We start from the raw sequence: 21,535 nt of genomic DNA on the forward strand, positions 1-21,535 counted from the left end.
CAATAAGACCCCCCCCACAAAAAATAAAAAAGTTGAATGAATTTGTGTCAGAAAAAAAAGTAAATTCTATTTGGTAGGCTACCTGAATAGTTTCAATTTTATTTAAATGATTAATTTGATGATAATAATATGGCCGGTGTTATAACAAGTACTAGGCTTTTTGACGCATTACAATTCTACATTGGCAGTGAAATTCAATCCATGCGATCACTGACATGTAGACCTATTTATCGAAGCTAATCAATATTCATAATACTGTCATCACTAATCCCATGAACATGGAGCATTCACAGTTTCACTTGCAGCCGGAGTTGTAACTTCTTTTGACACCAGAAGTATACGTTCGGTTTAAACGGTTTAGACAAATGAAACCTGTGAGCGCCATCTACAGAAGGTGTGGAGGAGAGCACTGCGGGTTGTGTTGACACACACGGCCAACCCCGGCACCCCGCTCCCCTGTCCAATCTCACCTCCAGCCTCTATACTACTACTAGCCCCTCGGCCCAGCCGGCGCAGGCTGTACATCCATCACAGGAAGGTGGTCATGATCACCGAATCAATAAAATAACATAAAAGGTCAATGTATCGACGACCGATTGTCCAGAGCCCTCCACTCCCCTCTTCAAGCTCCTTCTCGTTATACTTCACATAGTAAGTTAAACATATATACATAAGACATGCAGCGTTTGTTTACATGTAAACAACGTGCAAAACAATCGCATTTGAGCTGTAGGCCTACATAGCAAAACATGTCAAATACGTATAATATACACGCATGAAGCATTAGCGTCATTAATTAGAACAACGATGCATTCCAGCAGCCTACATAACATCATCTCAACAAGAAAATAATGATTTACCAAGCCAGGAAATATGCGTTAGGCTATTTGTACAGTTATGCCAACTTGTAAAACGTCTAGCGACAGTATGTTCACCCAAATGTTAGTCTATTCCTGTCTCAGTCCGTTATTCATCTAATAAGATAAACTCTAGATATTGATAAAGTCAAAAATGGCTTTCATTTACCCCTCGTCCCGATCTAATGTCTGGAAACTCTGATCTTAAAACTCCGAGTCAATTCCATGTTTATTTCCCCTCCCCTTTCGGTGTGTCAGACCCTGAGACCTCCTCGTTTGGGCTCCAGGTTTTTGCGTTGGCGAATCACAAAGTGTTGGAATCTATTGCCTTTGTCTGACAACTCATCCATAAGCAAAGGGGTGCGCGGAGGGGAGGGGGGGCAGGCAGCTTGCTTTTAGAAACGCACACACGGCGAGGGGCTTCATTCTCAACCCAAAGATTCAGGCTAACGCATCCACCCCATTTTAGAGTCCAGGAAAAGGGGAAGGTACCAGGGCACCAGACTCCCCACAGTGTCCATGTTTCTTCTGTCATGTCTATGCGTATCTGAGCGTACTACCCACCGCAACCAACCAGCAAATCAAGGCCGGAACTAGGATCTATCTATTTACCACAGGACTGTCAGGAACGGTTTTAGACGTAAAGGTTTGTCCTATTCGTCATCATGTTCTGAGAAAAATCATCTCATCATTCCAGGTTTTGAAAATCCAACTCAAACTGAAAAACATTTCCACGTTGATGAACCAAGCGTCGGTCATGTTCTGCACCTGACCAGCAGTAGCCTCTATTCTCGGCACGGACTGTTACCACGACGGCAACTTTTACAAGAAGTTAACCCCTCTCAGTGACTGAGTGGAGGGAAAAGCGAAATCTTTAATCGAATAAAGTTTTTCCGTTTCTTCCCATTTTTATCTGCATTACAAAGGCGAAACGGCGACTTCCATTGATTACCCGTCTTTCCTTTGCTATCCGATGGATATTCACTGCAAAGTAGACCCGTTCTCAGCGATGCACCGTAAGTAGATAATGAGTTTTTCAGATATTGTTGTGTTTGCAACGAAAACTGAGCCTGTTAAAACAGATAATGATTAGAAATAGGCCAATAGCCTAGCGAATATTATCGTTGACAGCGATGCACTCATTTCACTGACAACGCAACATCGTCTGCATGTTGTTACATATCACAACCGACAACAAAAAATACTCCAGCGTTTTCATGTAGCCTGAATTGCAGTGGCATTGGGAACAAGCTAATCCAGTGAAGTTCGATGGGAATGTTCATATTTGGAAGACACATTTTAAACTTATTTTTTTAACTGAAAATATTGTGTTTATAATATCTGCTTACCGGCGCACGTACATCTATTATATTATTTTGTTTGTATTTTTCTCAATTGTGCATAATAAACTCCTAAAAAGGCCTACGTTTTGTGTAGCGTTACCAAATTAGGACAAAATAGAAGGACAAAACACGTCACATTGGAATTAGTAAACCTGTCACCAGGTTAATACGAGTCATTGACAGGTCCGTGCCAATTTATTAGGCCAATATTCTAATAGGCACCAATTTATTGATTGACCAAATAACACTTAAACAATATACACATTAAAATAAACGTTATCTTAATTTAATATAATATTGTTACAAATGTACTTGACATGATATTGGAAGGCCTATTGTTGTTGTGCAGGTGAAATAATGGATGGAGGTAGATGTTGTTTTCCTCATGCTTGTGAATAATTTACCCCCCCTTTTTTCTTCATTTACAAAATAATATGTAATATGAGTAATCAAAGCGCTTAATTATTTATAATTACGGAGAAAAGAAAATGAAAGAGCGTGTAACTCTATAGCCAGCCCGAGCCGTGGGCCAGAGTTGAAAAGATATCCGCCTTGTATTAAACGATATAGACGAGAGATGATACGTATTATTACTGCAGAGTTAACATTTCATAAAATAGAATCGGTCTAATTAAAGTATGAAGAATATTCCAACTATAATATATAGACCATTTATGCTAATGATGCATGTGTTTATAAATTGTTAATTACCACATTTTGAGGGGGGATTGTAAAATGACAGCATTGCTATTGAACTGGATAGCCTACAGGAAACTCTAGCCTGATATTCAATGGGGCAGCAATATCGGACAACCAACTATTCACGTACAAATAAATATGTTATAGCAGCTAATGGTAGGCTATAATATGATACTATCTGCTACAAGTTATAGCCTACGTGACCTTGCCACGCACATCTTCAGAGTAGCCTACAAACAGAGTTGATAAACATTCAACAACAACAAAAAAGACATGAATTGATGACGTCCCTGGGAAAGAATAATATAGCCCTCAACCCACAACCACATGTCCATCTTAAAATACACACTTGGATATTGGACTATTAAAATCATATTCAAGACCGGATGCTTAGATATGATTTGTCTAAAATGTTCAAGTTGAACCGTTCTAATGCCATACAATGCGTTATAGCTGAGGTGATAATATAACCTACAGAATCTCCCACACCCCTGTATTTAATGTTATGGTTCTCTGTGCTGTTGTTGTCTCCCATATAGGGCACGGCGGTGTGAACCAGCTGGGCGGGGTGTTTGTCAACGGCAGACCCCTACCTGACGTGGTGAGGACAAGAATCGTAGAACTCGCCCACCAAGGAGTGAGACCCTGTGACATTTCGAGACAACTACGGGTCAGCCACGGCTGTGTCAGCAAAATACTGGGCAGGTAAGGCGGTGGAAAAACTACCAATCATGAGACAGAAAGACGCACTCTTAAAAAATTTAAATGCACCTGTCCTGCAACTCTTATCCCTACATATTGGCAGATCCCAAATAAAACAGATTCGACCAAAATATAACAAAACATGGCAAAAAAAAAAAGAGTGGAAACACGTCAGTATATTAGACACACATAATGAGGATATAGGAAACAATATCTGACTTAATCCTAGCCACCACGAGGAGCGGTACTGTGTCTGTACACAGCTAAACTGCCATCCCCGTAATTTAGGCTATATCAGATTATAACTGAATTGTATTGGGTTCGTGTCCGTACGACATTTGAATGTTTTTAAAATATTTTTCAGCTATCAAAAGGATTTTAAAAGGTATTTGTTTTATGCACTTGGAATGTTTGTCTAAATTAGTTAAATAGCAACACTTGGTAGCATGTCATTTGAAATTAATTGCATGTTTTCTTAATATTTTCTTAGTCTTTTTGGCACAGACAATAAAGTTGGACACCATTGTAATGGGTTGTAGCCGGATGGAATAGCTAAATTATTTGATCATAAGTCTTCGCTGTTATTTTTTGGATCCTACAAAACGATTTTAAGTCACTCCACCACACAGAGTTAGAGTATAGCCTAGGCTATAAAGTATATATATAAAGTTAGCCTCAGACGACAATGTGCACATTGTGGAGATGTTTGCGGGCTGAACGCGCTGTAGACGCAACACAGTATTTTGGGGGCATAAGGTGCATAACATTCGAACACATCCACAAATCTAATGATAATTTAAATCAACTCTAGCCAAGAAAACGAAGAATTGTCCATCCAACAGATAGCCTAGATGTTTCATGATCGATACGTTGTTGATTATTGTTGCAGATACTACGAGACCGGCAGTATAAAGCCAGGAGTTATTGGTGGGTCCAAACCAAAAGTGGCGACTCCAAAGGTTGTGGATAAAATAGCGGACTACAAGCGCCAGAATCCGACCATGTTCGCGTGGGAAATCAGAGACAGACTGTTAGCTGAGGGCGTCTGTGACAACGACACGGTTCCAAGCGTCTCGTCCATTAACAGGTAAACACTATTTCTTTATTAATAATTACATAACCAATAAGCCTATTCCTTTGAATGAAAACGTAAAATAGTATTATGTCACCGTCAAACATCTGGAAAATATAAAAAATCATAAAATTGGGAAACATCCTTGCAAATTTCATCAAGAAAATTTACAAATACACAATAATAGCAGCAGTGCTTTCGTCTGTCCACGTTTAGGCCTCAACGCCTGGGCTACATTTTATTTTTTCAGGAGACTGACTTTATTATATACTGTATAATTTACTTACATTGGCTGTTATACGGGGAGAACATCTTTATGACTATTTAACAGTATTTCTAAAGAATCTTCAAAGTCGTGATGAACTCTCAAGGTATTTTTTATCAATGTATGTTTTCCATCTATGAACTGCACTGCAGAATAAAAGGAGCCTATAAGCTCAGAGTTTGACAAACTTTTTCTCCCATCGAGGGTGGTCTCGACGGTGCAATTCAATCTTTCAGTCCAAACTCCCCCAGCAATCAGCAGTATATCTTAGGACGAAGTGAATCTGTCTGGATGAAAATCGATCACTAGGGCAAGCCGGTGACCAGATCCCGCGTGGCACCGAAAGCCGAGCAATTGTTCAATAGCAGCACATCTAATGTGGTGTATTGGACATTTTCTTTACAGTTTAGACCTTATAGCTGGTTTGGTTTGAAGCTTTGTGGAGTCGTGTGGTCTATTTAAAAAGGAGTACCTGTTTTTATTTAATTTTTTTAAATTAACCTTTATTTAACCAGGCAAGTCAGTTAAGAACAAATTCTTATTTTCAATGACGGCCTAGGAACAGTGGGTTAACTTCCTTATTCAGGGGCACCTGTATGTATATACATCGTATATTTTTCCCCCGATTTGCCTTTGGTAAATGCAGTTGCAGTTGCATCTTATTTCACATATCGCTGTTAGAGTTTGTTAAAACATGGGATTGTTATCTGCCAAAGCATTAGACCTATATTAGTGTATTTGTCCAACCAGTCAAACAAAGTGGGAAGTGTATTTTCACTAAAAACACGTGTTATGAATTCATTATCAAATGACATTTTATGTAAATAGATATTCTGAAAACTTCCTCAAACAAATCTAATTTGGAGAGGATCCTGCCCGCTGGTTAAGATTGAGGTCAGATGGTGTATTTATGGTTGATATGGAGAACTGTATTATAGTACCACCACGTATAGCCTTCACTTCTGTAAAGTAACAAGGAAACATCATGATCACAAAGAGGACTTTGAGTGCATTGGTGAAACAGACCAAGGGGTGTAAGAGAGATAGCAGAGAGAGAGAGAGAGAGAGAGAGAGAGAGAGAGAGAGAGAGAGAGAGAGAGAGAGAGAGAGAGAGAGAGAGAGAGAGATAGCATTGTGAGAGAGGGGAGGGAGAGAAAGAGGTAGAGAAATGGACCCCCTACCCGCCAGAGATCCTTGGTGATGAACTTTCGTTAAGAGGCAGTGTTCCATAGAGGCAGCAGCAGCATCACACTTTAATGAGCTGACTGCAGAAAGAGCCTGGACAGACAGCCCCACACAACACATCTTTTTAAATAGAGAAAGAGCAGAAGAAAAATTCATTTCATGCTTCGTGGTTGCTTAAAAAGGCCCATTTAAGCAGTCTCAGACACATGTATGTGATAGATTCAAAATGTACATTCATATCATTAAAAGACCCACCTATAAAGATTTCAATTAGAATCAAATTCAATCTCGCTTAGCTATTTTTGAACTGAATAATCCCCTACGTGTCTTTGTTTGTTATGGGGGGTGGGGGGAGTATTACAATGTGAATTAAACTAAATGTGATTCTATTAATCAAAGACGAGACCTACTTTGAATTTATTTTAATTTCATAATGCTGAATATGTCTCTTTGGGAAGTGAAGAACCTTTAAGTGGGTCAATGTTAAATGTAAATTATTTTACACTTTATTCTATACACACACACACACGTACACACGTACACACACACACACACACACACACACACACACACACACACACACACACACACACACACACACACACACACACACACACACACACACACGCATGTTCTCAAACACACATGATTCTAACTCAAGTCGGTCCAATTCAATATTTTGACTGAATTGTAGGATAGTAGTTGTATAAAATATCTGTATAACCCTGCTTCCTTGAGACCAGAAAAGGGCTGTTCTACAGTGGAAGGTTCAATGCTAACCATGCATCAGTAGACTATATGTCTAGGATTATGACTCAATAACAGTTACAAACACCCTACACGTTCCCCAATAAGTGTTTTCTAAAACGGTCTTCAAAACATCGGTTGATGCTCCATCCAGTAAACAATAGACCAGGCAGTAACTTCACATTGGCCAGTATAGCACTTCTCTTTTAACACGGTGAATCACATGGAGAATTGGCTACACTAACCAAGCTTAGACAAAGGGAAGGACTGGCACTACTGACCGCTACTCTAAAAGGGTTTTTATGGCCAAACAAAAGTGACCCCAGGACTGTTGACATAAGAGGATCTAGGTTTAAACACTGTTCCCCTGTATGCATTATTAACTGTTACAGAGATCCTGTTGTAGTTGGTGTCTGGCTGGACTGGGTTTGGGCCACCGCGCCACAAGGAAGAAATTACCCCACAACAAGTATCGCCGCTAGCCGCTACTAGACATAAAAAAGGTCTTCAATGGCGTTCAATAATATTGATTCAAAAGTAAAGCAATTTTAATATTTCTTCAGGGGATTTTCAGCAACAGCTAAGTCATTAATTCATTCCTTCAAATTGCTTATTCGATATCAAGAACATGTATTCCAAATAAAGTCTTTTGGATTTATATTGCACACAGAAGTCAGGGGGTCAAATAACTGTTATGGAGTGAAGTGAAAAAAAATGTAAATAAAATATTGATATGTGATCTCTGGGATGGCTAGTCATTGTATTGTAGCTTTGCCCTAAGGAGAGGTCTGACAGTAGTGGGTTCTTCACTCCTTGAACCTCACAACAATATCAATATCACAGCCATCTTAACAACATAGAGCTGAATATCTTAGTCCTTTGTGTCTACAGTCAACAACATAAATATTAGATTTTGAGGGGTTTCAATTAAAATCCTGAAGGGTCTACCGGTGCATCAGTCTAAGTAACACAATAAAAACAAATACCCATCAAAATCCATCAGTTTAAGCTAGAGATGTCTTTATTTGTTTTGCATGGGCTGAGTCTCAATCCACCACATCCACCCGTGTCGGCCTTCCGCATCTGCGGTTGTTGGTGGCCGAGCGACAGCGGTGTTTGTCAGACCATGAGACATCCCCCCAAAAATCGGTCTTCTCACAAATAAGTCCGTAGCGTCCGAAACGGTTTAGCCTAAAAAAAACGAACATGAGCACTTTATGGAAAGACGAGATTCTCACCAACACAATGGTGTTCTCCGTTTTATGACCTCGTGGGACTCGTCTGAAGGTAACTTGCTACTGGTTTTTAAAAAAATGAATGGAGTTATGGAGATAGCTTTGTGCCAACAAAATAAAAAGGGGTTAAATATGTGTCCACTATTTCCTGAGCTTTCTGATATCTTCTAGATATGGGACAGACACTTCAAAACCTTATTCCTTTGCCATTTATGAATGTGCTGTTCAGCGTGTTTCTATGGCCTATAGTAGTAAAGGCCAAATCCAATATTTTATCAAATAATTTAAAAAATACACCGGTCCTAAAATTCTAAACCAAATAGTGAAATGACGTCCCCCTCCACCCCCGTTTAGTTAACGTCTAAAATAATGTAGCTAGTGTAAATTGTTCAATTGTTCAGTTCCAGACCAAGCGGTTCAATTTGTAACATAATCTAATAAAATAGAGGTCTTAAATAACAATACTATTATGTTAATAAAATACAAAGAAACGTCAAATTCTCAACAACAGATCTGTGTTAGGATTAGGACACCAAGCAAACGTGAACTGGGATACGTGTCATTATTTATCCTCCAAGTCCTCGCTCCACCTTTAACGCTCCGTCCGTGTTCTAAAATAGGTACACACCATGTCATACATGATAAATAGTTTTAAAGTTTACACATTACAATGACAGCTCTTCCCCACGGTGCCAGTCAGGGTAAAGGAATCTAATGCTGGCGTAAGCTTGTGCAAGGCAATAAGGAAATATTGCTTTCCTGTCACATATAATTTATAGCTTGCTATTTGCATCTGTTTGGGCCTGTGACTAATCCCCAACTTTTTTCTCCCCCCAAAGCCCTCGATCAATAGACCCTCGTCCACACCGGGGTTGGCACTGGGGGGCTGCTGCTGCTGAAGCTACAGAGACCTTAGAGCTGTGGTCAGTCACAAATGGCAACCTAGTCCCTATATAGCGCACTACCCTTGACCATGGCCCGTAGGGATATAGGGCTATGGGTGCCATAGAGCTCGGGTCAAAAGTAGTGCACCATATAGGGAATAGGGTTGCCATTTGGGACACGGCCCTGGCCAAGCCGAGGGGCAGCAGTCAGAGAGAGAGAGCCCTGGAAACCTTTACCGTGTGGCAGGGAGAGAGGGAAAGAAGGAGGGAAAAGCCAGAGAAGGAGAGAGAAGGAGAGCTGATTAGCTCAGGCCAGGTAGAACCAGTGAAGCCGATCATTGAGGTGAATTGATGTGATTTCATGCTTTGTTTGCAAGATCACCTCTCAGAGCAAAAGTGCAATGAAGACTTTTCTTCTCTAGATCTCACCTTTTAAAGGTACAGTAGGCTTTCTAACATGTAGGCACTGCTGTTTCTACATCTGGACTTTGGATTGGATCCATTATTATGGTGAGATACTACTGACATCTCACTCAGACAAATAGCACTATGGGTCCTGGTAATAAATAGTTAATTATATAGAGAATATAGTCCAACATCTGTTCTACAACATCCTATCTGTGATTAGAAGAGGTTTAGGTTGCAAAAACAACAAGTTAACCACTGACCATTCTGGCCCTTAATTCACGGCGATGTTCAAAATGATAGCCTCATGCTGTATTGTGTGAAAAGTCAGTCAACTGATCCAAGAGCAGGAGGAAGCACTGACGCCATCTTGTCAGTCAACTGATCCAAGAGCAGGAGGAAGCACTGACGCCATCTTGTCAGTCTAATGATCCAAGAGCAGGAGGAAGCACTGACGCCATCTCCTCAGTCAACTGATCCAAGAACAGGAGGAAGCACTGACGCCATCTTGTCAGTCGACTGATCCAAGAACAGGAGGAAGCACTGACGCCATCTTGTCAGTCGACTGATCCAAGAACAGGAGGAAGCACTGACGCCATCTTGTCAGTCGACTGATCCAAGAACAGGAGGAAGCACTGACGCCATCTTGTCAGTCGACTGATCCAAGAACAGGAGGAAGCACTGACGCCATCTTGTCAGTCGACTGATCCAAGTGCAGGAGGAAGCACTGACGCCCTCTCCTCAGTCAACTGATCCAAGAGCAGGAGGAAGCACTGACACCATCTTTTCTTTCCTGTGATCACAGGATAATACGAACAAAAGTCCAGCAGCCTTTCCACCCGTCTCCAGATGGAACATCCCTGTCTGCACCGGGCCACACCATGGGTAAGACGTATCCTAACCCTAACCCTTACACCGGGCCACACCATGGGTAAGATGTATCCTAACCCTAACCCTTACACCAGGCCACACCATGGGTAAGATGTACCATAACCCTAACCCTTACACCAGGCCACACCATGGGTAAGACGTATCCTAACCCTAACCCTTACACCAGGCCACACCATGGGTAAGATGTACCATAACCCTAACCCTTACACCAGGCCACACCATGGGTAAAATGTACCATAACCCTAACCCTTACACCAGGCCACACCATGGGTAAGACGTACCATAACCCTAACCCTTACACCAGGCCACACCATGGGTAAGACGTACCATAACCCTAACCCTTACACCAGGCCACACCATGGGTAAGATGTACCATAACCATAACCCTAACCCTTACACCAGGCCACACCATGGGTAAAATGTACCATAACCCTAACCCTTACACCAGGCCACACCATGGGTAAGACGTACCATAACCCTAACCCTTACACCAGGCCACACCATGGGTAAAATGTACCATAACCCTAACCCTTACACCAGGCCACACCATGGGTAAAACGTATCATAACCCTAATCCTTACACCAGGCCACACCATGGGTAAGATGTACCATAACCCTAACCCTTACACCAGGCCACACCATGGGTAAGACGTATCATAACCCTAACCCTTACACCAGGCCACACCATGGGTAAGACGTACCATAACCCTAACCCTTACACCAGGCCACACCATGGGTAAGATGTACCATAACCCCAACCCATGTTAATCGCCTCGTCTCCATTGAAAAATATATATTTTCTACTCAATTTGAACAACCTGGTAAAATAATAATATTATATACTATTTAGTAGATGCTTCATCCAAAGCAACTTACAGTAGGCTACTGTGTGTATACAGTTAGTCATGGGTGGTCCTGGGAATCAAACCCACGATGCTGCAAGTGCCATCCTCTACCAACTAAGCTACACAGGACCACAAAATAATGGTGAAATAATAATGATAAAATGTGTCTTTTCCCTCAGTACCGAGCCAGGCCTCTCCACCTGTAACAAGCCCTTCCAACGACCCTGTGGGGTCCTACTCCATCAACGGCATCCTGGGTATTCCCCGGTCAAACGGCGAGAAGAGGAAACGAGATGAAGGTAAGAGAAAAGGCTTTCTTATTCCTGAGAATAGTATTTGTCCCAAAATGTTATGTTGTTGTTGTCTGGCTATGAGCACCTTGATGTTGTCTGACTCAGAGCACCTTGATGTTGTCTGACTCAGAGCACCTTGATGTTGTCTGACTCGGAGCACCTTGATGTTGTCTGACTCAGAGCACCTTGATGTTGTCTGACTCAGAGCACCTTGATGTTGTCTGACTCAGAGCACCTTGATGTTGTCTGACTCAGAGCACCTTGATGTTGTCTGACTCAGAGCACCTTGATGTTGTCTGACTCAGAGCACCTTGATGTTGTCTGACTCAGAGCACCTTGATGTTGTCTGACTCAGAGCACCTTGATGTTGTCTGACTCAGAGCACCTTGATGTTGTCTGACTCAGAGCACCTTGATGAGTTGATGTGTTCTAATACGGATTTACTTCAGATAAGAATGGATCGGAGCATTTCTAGTCAAAAAAGAAAATACTGAATAGCATATCTCCCTGTCTTCATAACATCATACACAACTAGCTAGTGTACAGCATCAGACACTCTGATGTGTATTGCCAGAGCAAAGCGATACTACAGGAAAACCATAAGGGCTAAATGTACCATGATAATGTGTTCTAGTGTGTCACGAAGAAGAGGAAGAGCTGTTTGATTTGAAGACATGACCTCCACTGTTGTCTTGTGCAATTAATCTTTGTTGAAGTGATTAAGAGGGGCTTAGATAATTACATGTCAAAATGATGTAGCCAACCACCCAGGTCACTCAAGAAACCAACGTCTACCACCTCCGGTGTAGGAGACACGTTTAACACCAGCAGCACCTCATCCTCCCTGTCTCTCTCTCTCTCTCTCTCTCTCTCTCTCTCTCTCTCTCTCTCTCTCTCTCTCTCTCTCTCTCTCTCTCTCTCTCTCTCTCTCTCTCTCTCTCTCTCTCTCTCTCTCTCTCTCTCTCCCCTCTTGTTCTCTCTCTCCCTCTCCCCCATCTCTCTCTCTCTATCCCCTCTTGTTCTCTCTCACTCGTTCTCTCCCTCTATCACTCTCTCTCCCCCCTCCATCCCTTCCCCGTCTCTCTTTCCCTCTCTTTTTTACTGGCTCAAAGAGTAGGCTAGTGGATATAAGAAGCCTGGGGCCATATAGATTATTGGATCTGTAAGCAACATGCTTTCTAATGTCACTACATAAGCATCTGGTGAGAATAATGGAGCAGGACCATTCATTCACAACCCCACTGTGTTAAGAGAACATGTACACTATGGAAGGAGACTGGTGTCGGGAGGGGAACTGGGAGGGGAATGAGTCACTTATTTCTGCACTATGTAAGGAACGTAGCTAATGAGCGTACGACGATATGCAGTAGGTTTGCATAGCGTTTTCTTTTGTCCTGTATGACGTTTTGTCGGGAGGAAGCGCGAGCAGCGAGCTGGGTTTGTGGGGGTATTCGGTGGAATAGGATGTTTTATGTGTGTGCTGCGTGGAGGCATGGAGGAATGGAAGGATGGAAGGGAGAGGGTATGACTAATGACGTGTCGAAGGTAGATTTCCTGGCAGAGATATAAAAACCAGCATGACGTGGACAAGGCAAATGACATAATCAACTCTCTTCCGCTGTAAAGAGATGCTGCTAGCAGAGAGAGAGAGAGAGAGAGAGAGAGAGAGAGAAGCTGTAAAGAGATGCTGCTAGCAGAGAGAGAGAGATCGTACGGCAGAATGCAAACGACTGACATCTTACAAGAGTTCAGACTATTCTACTAGAAGTCTTTCCTATTAGCCGGGGTGTCATATCTAGTCATCGGATGATCCAAGGCACACATTTCTATGCAGATTGATACTGAAGGGCAGAGTAGGCATTAGAGGACAGGATGAGGAAGGACCTGTAAGGGGAGAGAGAGAGAGAGAGAGAGAGAGAGAGAGAGAGAGAGAGAGAGAGAGAGAGAGAGAGAGAGAGAGAGAGAGAGAGAGAGAGAGAGAGAGGTATTAGAGGAAAGGGTGAGGAAGGACCTATAAGGACAAATAGAGAGAGAGAGATAGAGAGAGAGAGAGGCATTAGAGGACATGGTGAGGAAGGACTTATAAGGACAGATAGAGGGGCTCGTAGAGAGAGGAGAGCTGCTCGGCGGCGTGTTTTGGAGGGTCCTCTCCTCTAATAGATGACAGCCCCATGTTTCTACGGCTATTCAGTCTCAAATGATCTCCTTGATGTCCTGCCATTTCCTTGATTTAAGTTCCCCGGGCCGGGCGGCATGCTGATGAAAGAGCAGAGCAGAGGGAACAGGGGTCTGTGGTTCTTATATAGCTTCCATTCCAAATGGTGCCCTATTCCCTATATAGTGCACTACTTTTGACCCGAGCCCTATGGGGAAAATAGGGAATAGGGAAGGTGTAATTTGGGACGCACAAATACTCCCTCTCCAGCCCTAGTGAGAGCAGAGGGAAGCAGGGGGTGTAGGGTGGTTTGGTGGGGGAATGTAGGGAGGTTGGGTGGGGGAGTGAAGGGTGGCTGGGTGGGGGAGTGTAGGGTGGTTGGATGGGGGAGTGTAGGGTGGTTGGGTGGGGGAGTGTAGGGTGGTTGGGTGGGGGAGTGTAGGGTGGTTGGGTGGGGGAGTGTAGGGTGGTTGGGTGGGGGAGTGTAGGGTGGTTGGGTGGGGGAGTGTAGGGTGGTTGGGTAGGGGAGTGTAGGGTGGTTGGGTGGGGGAGTGTAGGGTGGTTGGGTGGGGGAGTGTAGGGTGGTTGGGTGGGGGAGTGTAGGGTGGTTGGGTGGGGGAGTGTAGGGTGGTTGGGTAGGGGAGTGTAGGGTGGTTGGGTGGGGGAGTGTAGGGTGGTTGGGTGGGGGAGTGTAGGGTGGCTGGGTGGGGGAGTGTAGGGTGGTTGGATGGGGGAGTGTAGGGTGGTTGGGTGGGGGAGTGTAGGGTGGTTGGGTGGGGGAGTGTAGGGTGGTTGGGTAGGGAAGTGTAGGGTGGTTGGGTGGGGGAGTGTAGGGTGGTTGGGTGGGGGAGTGTAGGGTAGTTGGGTGGGGGAGTGTAGGGTGGTTGGGTGGGGGAGTGTAGAGTGGTTGGGTGGGAGAGTGTAGGGTGGTTGGGTGGGGGAGTGTAGGGTGGTGGGATGGGGGAGTGTAGGGTGGTTGGGTGGGGGAGTGTATGGTGGTTGGGTGGGGGAGTGTAGGGTGGTTGGGTGGGGGAGTGTAGGGTGGTTGGGTGGGGGAGTGTAGGGTGGTTGGGTAGGGGAGTGTAGGGTGGTTGGGTGGGGGAGTGTAGGGTGGTTGGGTGGGGGAGTGTAGGGTGGTTGGGTGGGGGAGTGTAGGGTGGTTGGGTAGGGGAGTGTAGGGTGGTTGGGTGGGGGAGTGTAGGGTGGTTGGGTGGGGGAGTGTAGGGTGGTTGGGTGGGGGAGTGTAGGGTGGTTGGGTGGGGGAGTGTAGGGTGGTTGGGTAGGGGAGTGTAGGGTGGTTGGGTGGGGGAGTGTAGGGTGGTTGGGTGGGGGAGTGTAGGGTGGCTGGGTGGGGGAGTGTAGGGTGGTTGGATGGGGGAGTGTAGGGTGGTTGGGTGGGGGAGTGTAGGGTGGTTGGGTGGGGGAGTGTAGGGTGGTTGGGTAGGGGAGTGTAGGGTGGTTGGGTGGGGGAGTGTAGGGTGGTTGGGTGGGGGAGTGTAGGGTGGTTGGGTGGGGGAGTGTAGAGTGGTTGGGTGGGAGAGTGTAGGGTGGTTGGGTGGGGGAGTGTAGGGTGGTGGGATGGGGGAGTGTAGGGTGGTTGGGTGGGGGAGTGTATGGGTGGTTGGGTGGGGGAGTGTAGGGTGGTTGGGTGGGGGAGTGTAGGGTGGTTGGGTGGGGGAGTGTAGGGTGGTTGGGTAGGGGAGTGTAGGGTGGTTGGGTGGGGGAGTGTAGGGTGGTTGGGTGGGGGAGTGTAGGGTGGTTGGGTAGGGGAGTGTAGGGTGGTTGGGTGGGGAGTGTAGGGTGGTTGGGTGGGGGAGTGTAAGGTGGTTGGGTGGGGGAGTGTAGGGTGGTTGGGTGGGGGAGTGTAGGGTGGTTGGGTGGGGGAGTGTAGGGTGGTTGGGTGGGGGAGTGTAGGGTGGTTGGGTGGGGGAGTGTAAGGTGGTTGGGTGGGGGAGTGTAAGGTGGTTGGGTGGGGGAGTGTAGGGTGGTTGGGTAGGGGAGTGTAGGGTGGTTGGGTGGGGGAGTGTAGGGTGGTTGGGTGGGGGAGTGTAGGGAGGTTGGGTGGGGGAGTGTAGGGTGGTTGGGTGGGGGAGTGTAGGGTGGCTGGGTGGGGAGTGTAGGGAGGTTGGGTGGGGGAGTGTAGGGTGGTTGGGTGGGGGAGTGTAGGGTGGCTGGGTGGGGAGTGTAGGGTGGCTGGGTGGGGGAGTGTAGGGTGGCTGGGTGTGTGGGGATTTCAGGTGGGGCAGTGTAGGGTAGAGATATGGTTCTTACATACTACCTCTCCAGACCCAGTCAGTAAAACCCACCTAGAATCACAAGCCGAGGGACACCGATAGTTTATCTTTCCAGAAAGATCAACCTCAGGCCTTCAATCCTCTCTCACATCATGGCTCATCAAAACACTGCTTTAAAAACAATGTCTCGCCGCAAGCCACCGTTTGAAAATATAGTATATTGCATCCGATATCATGACTATAGCTAGACGGCATCATGCTTTACTCTACTATGTGTTACAGTACATTATAGCTCGCAAAATAATTACTATTTAGTCTACGATACATTTCATATTAATGGAACTCGAGATACACTGCACCTGCAAAGACAATGTTCTTTATATCAGTTGCTTTCAGTATTCTCAATATTCCTTTGTGTGTTATTCTTCATATCATTATTCGTTTTATTACAATTATGAATAAATTGTCGTAATCTCTCACTTGAAACACCAAATCTAAATGTTTGAGCCCATACTAATACTTCAGGACTGGTTATCTGACCTCAGGTCAGTGTTTAATACTAAGACTTCAGGACTGGTTATCTGACCTCAGGTCAGTGTTTAATACTAAGACTTCAGGACTGGTTACCTGACCTCAGGTCAGTGTTTAATACTAAGACTTCAGGACTGATTATCTGACCTCAGGTCAGTGTTTAATACTAAGACTTCAGGACTGGTTATCTGACCTCAGGTCAGTGTTTAATACTAAGACCACAGGTCCGTGTTTCCTACTAAGACCACAGGTCAGTGTTTCCTACTAAGGCCACAGGTCAGTGTTTAATACTAAGACCACAGGTCAGTGTTTCCTACTAAGACCACAGGTCAGTGTTTCCTACTAAGACCACAGGTCAGTGTTTCATACTAAGACCACAGGTCAGTGTTTCCTACTAAGACCACAGGTTAGTGTTTAATACTAAGACCACAGGTCAGTGTTTCCTACTAAGACCACAGGTCAGTGTTTCCTACTAAGACCTCAGGTCAGTGTTTCCTACTAAGACCACAGGTCAGTGTTTCCTACTAAGACCACAGGTCAGTGTTTCCTACTAAGACCACCGGTCAGTGTTTCATACTAAGACCACAGGTCAGTGTTTCCTACTAAGACCACAGGTCAGTGTTTAATACTAAGACCACAGGTCAGTGTTTCCTACTAAGACCACAGGTCAGTGTTTCATACTAAGACCACCGGTCAGTGTTTCATACTAAGACCACAGGTCAGTGTTTCCTACTAAGACCACAGGTTAGTGTTTAATACTAAGACCACAGGTCAGTGTTTCCTACTAAGACCACAGGTCAGTGTTTCCTACTAAGACCTCAGGTCAGTGTTTCCTACTAAGACCACAGGTCAGTGTTTCCTACTAAGACCACAGGTCAGTGTTTAATACGAAGACCACAGGTCAGTGTTTCATACTAAGACCACAGGTTAGTGTTTCCTACTAAGACCACAGGTCAGTGTTTAATACGAAGACCACAGGTCAGTGTTTCATACTAAGACCACAGGTCAGTGTTTCCTACTAAGACCACAGGTCAGTGTTTAATACTAAGACCACAGGTCAGTGTTTCCTACTAAGACCACAGGGCAGTGTTTCATACTAAGACCACCGGTCAGTGTTTCATACTAAGACCACAGGTCAGTGTTTCCTACTAAGACCACAGGTCAGTGTTTAATACGAAGACCACAGGTCAGTGTTTCCTACTAAGACCACAGGTCAGTGTTTCCTACTAAGACCACAGTTCAGTGTTTCCTACTAAGACCACAGGTCAGTGTTTAATACTAAGACCACAGGTCAGTGTTTCCTACTAAGACCACAGGTCAGTGTTTAATACTAAGACCACAGGTCAGTGTTTCCTACTAAGACCACAGGTCAGTGTTTAATACTAAGACCACAGGTCAGTGTTTCCTACTAAGACCACAGGTCAGTGTTTCCTACTAAGACCACAGGTCAGTGTTTCCTACTAAGACCACAGGTCAGTGTTTAATACTAAGACCACAGGTCAGTGTTTAATACTAAGACCACAGGTCAGTGTTTCCTACTAAGACCACAGGTCAGTGTTTCAAAACACTGTTTGTTCTTTCAACTTATTGTTGATGCTGTATATGTTGAGGTATGCTACTGTGTTGGCGGTATTAGTTAATGCATTGGATTATATGTCCCCATAGTCCAGTCCAGTCTTTAGCCTTCTATGAGCTGAGCCCTGTTTAACTTGCTAAGCCTGATTATTACTGTCTGGTCACGGCACAAACTCTTTCTAGAGAGGGAATGTTAACTCACACACCACCATGTTTCTCTCATTGGTGGTGCAGACAATTAGCCCCCAGAGTTGACCTCATTGTAGAAAGGATAACTCCTGTGTACAATTTTACCTCTGCACATAGGAACATTTATAGAAGACAAACAGTCTTTATCAAACAGTGAAAAACGAACTTGATTAAAAACTAACTTGGTAGCTAGGGTAAATAACAATAATAACAAGTTCAAAGTAAGCGGCTCATGCAGTAAAACGGACGGACGGTGGTGTGTAGAGGTCCAGAACCTTGGCTGTACTGTGGCTCTGTGCCAAGGTGCACCAGTCAGACAGCTCCTAAGTTCCAACTCCGCAGTGAGGGCCCTTTAAAGAAAGCAGGTCCCCCCATTACTAGAGCGATGTTGAGATAATGTAGTGTGACACGCGTTATGTACACCGGGTCCTGGAGAAGACCGGCGCCAGGGACACTCGTGTCATAAGAGCCATTAATCTGGCTTTGTCATGTGTTATTGCAAATTAAAAGTAGCATGTTACACTTGGCAGCTATTGTTGCCAGCCAGGACAGAGCGTGGAGAGGAGAGAGAGAGGAGCGAGAGGGGAGAGGAGAGAGAGAGGAGAGGAGAGAGAGAGGAGAGAGAGAGAGGACCTCTGGAGATGAGCTGTGTACTAAAGGGCACCCTATTCCCTTTATAGTGCAGTACTTTTGACGAGGGCCTTGTAGTGCACTATATAGGGAATAGGACTCCCTTTGGGAGGTACCCATCGTGTCGTTGGTGACCATGGATGTCCTGTCTGCTGTCCGTATATATGAGAATTTGCAATTCTGCAGAGAAAAGCTATTACCTCACAAATTAACATCCTAGTCTCCGTCTCCTCTCTCCCCTCCACACCCCAACCCCCCCCAACCCGTCCAACCCTCCACCCGTATCCCCATTCCCCTCCGATGGGCTGGCTACTGGAAAAGACAAAGGAAATAGCTCAAGGGTCTGAAATATTCTGTTCAATGACTGTAGGAATTATTGCCAAGAAGGAATTTGTATTGCAGCCTGTGGAATAGACAAAATGCTTTGGACCGATAGGGAACGGCTTTCGTTTGGTGATTGTTTTGTCACTATATGTACTGTACCATAGTGTTAGAACGTTCTAGAATGGATGCAACGTTAGCAGAGATATATTAGCATACTGTGGTGGAAATAGAGATTGTTGAATTAAGGTACATTATTAAGATACTGACTAACCGTTACGTACAACGGGTTGCTGACACCCATTCTATCGGGTGATTTAGCTGAAATCACCTGGACAGATACAGCTGAGAGGTTTCTTGAGGATACGGTATCTAGCTAATGGCCAATGAAGAGAATGATATCTCACCAAGTGTGTCCAGTCTTTTGAAAGCATTTCACATCGCTATTCAAATACGACCCACAATATGGACAATCATATCTACCATTATGGGTTTTCTTCAGTTCAATCACTTTCAAAAAATATTTCTGCATTGTCTGATGCTTTTGTACGTGAGAATAATATAAAAGAGAAATTCCACAATAAGAAGATCATCATTTTACACAAAGGTAGACGGACAGACAGACAGACAGACAGACAGACAGACAGACAGACAGACAGACAGACAGACAGACAGACAGACAGACAGACAGACAGACAGACAGACAGACAGACAGACAGACAGACAGACAGAGGGGGAGACAGAGGGGGAGACAGAGGGGGAGACAGACAGACAGAGGGGGAGACAGAGGGGGAGACAGAGGGGGAGACAGAGGGGGAGACAGACAGAGGGGGAGACAGAGGGGGAGACAGAGGGGGAGACAGAGGGGGAGACAGAGGGGGAGACAGACAGACAGACAGACAGAGGGGGAGAGGGGGAGAGGGGGAGAGAAAGACAGGAGACAGAGAGAGAAAGACAGAGAAAGAGACAGCGAGACAGACAGAGAAAGAGACAGAGACAGCGAGACAGACAGAGACAGAGACCGAGACAGGGACAGATGAATGATGGAGCACTAGGCCATGAATCCTGTTCACATCAGTGTTCTGTCAGCATCACCATCTGTTTGGGTGAGAAAGGGACCGTGCTCCAAATGGCACCACATTCCTTCTACACGGCACTACTTGTGACCAGGGCCCATAGGGCATTTATATAGGGGATAGGGTGTCATTAGGGATGCACCCCAGGGAGAAGGCTGGATCAACAGAGGATCTCAGTTCAACAACGTCAAGTCTGAGAGACAGGCGGTAACACACTGAACTGTAATGTGCTAAATCAATGAAAAAACCTGCTTAATTAATACCCAGGAACAGATCAATGAAGAGTGGTGTCAGGGCCTTCCTGTACACCGTCACTGTACACCGTCACTGTACACCGTCACTGTACACCGTCATTGTACACCGCCTGTAGTTGGACCTACCGTCGTTGATCGTAATGTCGCTATGGATGAGATCGTCTGCTAAATGACTCAAAATGTCAAATGAAGACAATCACCGTTCAGACGACATGGAGTTGTCTTTCTGAGACCAGCAGGATGTATAGTGAGAGAATTGTCTTAGTTACACATATCTGTGTAAGTAGAACGATATATTAAAGATATATTAAAGAAAGGCTATGAGGAGCATATGTGCACTAAATGTTGTAATATTTGATTTGGTTAACGTTGCATTAACCAAAACGTTCAATTGAAAAATGTGTGTGTCAAAGCTTACAATTTAATTTGAAATTAGTGTTAATAGGATTTAATTCGGGGTGTAAATTGAAGCTAGTTGTAGATGAGGGAGTGATATTACAAAAACAAACCGAATGTTAATGCAATGCTTGGGAAAGGGAATCACTAGCTAACGTATAGGTAATTAAATGTTGTTCCAACAAGGAACAACAGAAAGGCAAAAAAGCCTATTCAGAAGAGGGGCCTTCGTGACCCTACGGTGCCGTTTCACCTCCCTGTGCCTCCACTCAGGGGTAAACACAGACTGAACACAGGTTGAATTTCTACCAGGAATAAGATACTATAACAATTACCAGCTTATATTTTGACGCCGTTGCTTTGGTCAATTCTTCACGAGCCGTTCGTGCCTATTGTATAATCACCGTCATAGTCAGAAGACGTTAGCTTCCTTCTCAAAGCTGATGTCTCTAGTGTTTTTATTCTGACGTGTTTGGCAGACAGGTAGTCAGTGTAGTAAGGCAGACGGCCTCTCTCTCTCTCTGACTCCAGGCAGAGACAGAATTACGTCGGCTCAACCCCCTGCTAGGGGTCATGACCTTGGGGTGGCGAGCCCGCGGAGAGGAGTCTGTTTTATAGAACTAGCGATGTGATCTGATAGAGTCTGGAGTCCTCTGCTCCCTCGTTACCGGAGTGTTAATACCCAGCCATGTCAAGATGAATACACTCAAGCCTGTCACTCACTGATCAATAACACAGACACCATCACTGT

General features: G+C 44.8%; 1 protein-coding gene across 1 annotated transcript in view; it reads left to right on the top strand.

Annotated features, from left to right (window-relative positions):
- Positions 1–1,830: 1,830 nt before the first annotated feature.
- LOC120037820 (paired box protein Pax-2-B-like) overlaps positions 1,831–21,535 on the top strand; it is a 36,625-nt gene continuing 16,920 nt past the window's right edge. Inside the window, exons 1-5 of the mRNA XM_038983787.1 lie at positions 1,831–1,873; positions 3,439–3,604; positions 4,491–4,688; positions 10,200–10,279; positions 11,310–11,429. Of these exons, the coding sequence (XP_038839715.1) occupies positions 1,831–1,873; positions 3,439–3,604; positions 4,491–4,688; positions 10,200–10,279; positions 11,310–11,429 (607 nt within the window). The remainder of the gene's footprint in view (positions 1,874–3,438; positions 3,605–4,490; positions 4,689–10,199; positions 10,280–11,309; positions 11,430–21,535) is intronic.

Source organism: Salvelinus namaycush, unplaced genomic scaffold (assembly GCF_016432855.1).
Source record: "Salvelinus namaycush isolate Seneca unplaced genomic scaffold, SaNama_1.0 Scaffold1898, whole genome shotgun sequence".
In the NCBI taxonomy this organism is placed as follows: Eukaryota; Metazoa; Chordata; class Actinopteri; order Salmoniformes; family Salmonidae; genus Salvelinus; species Salvelinus namaycush.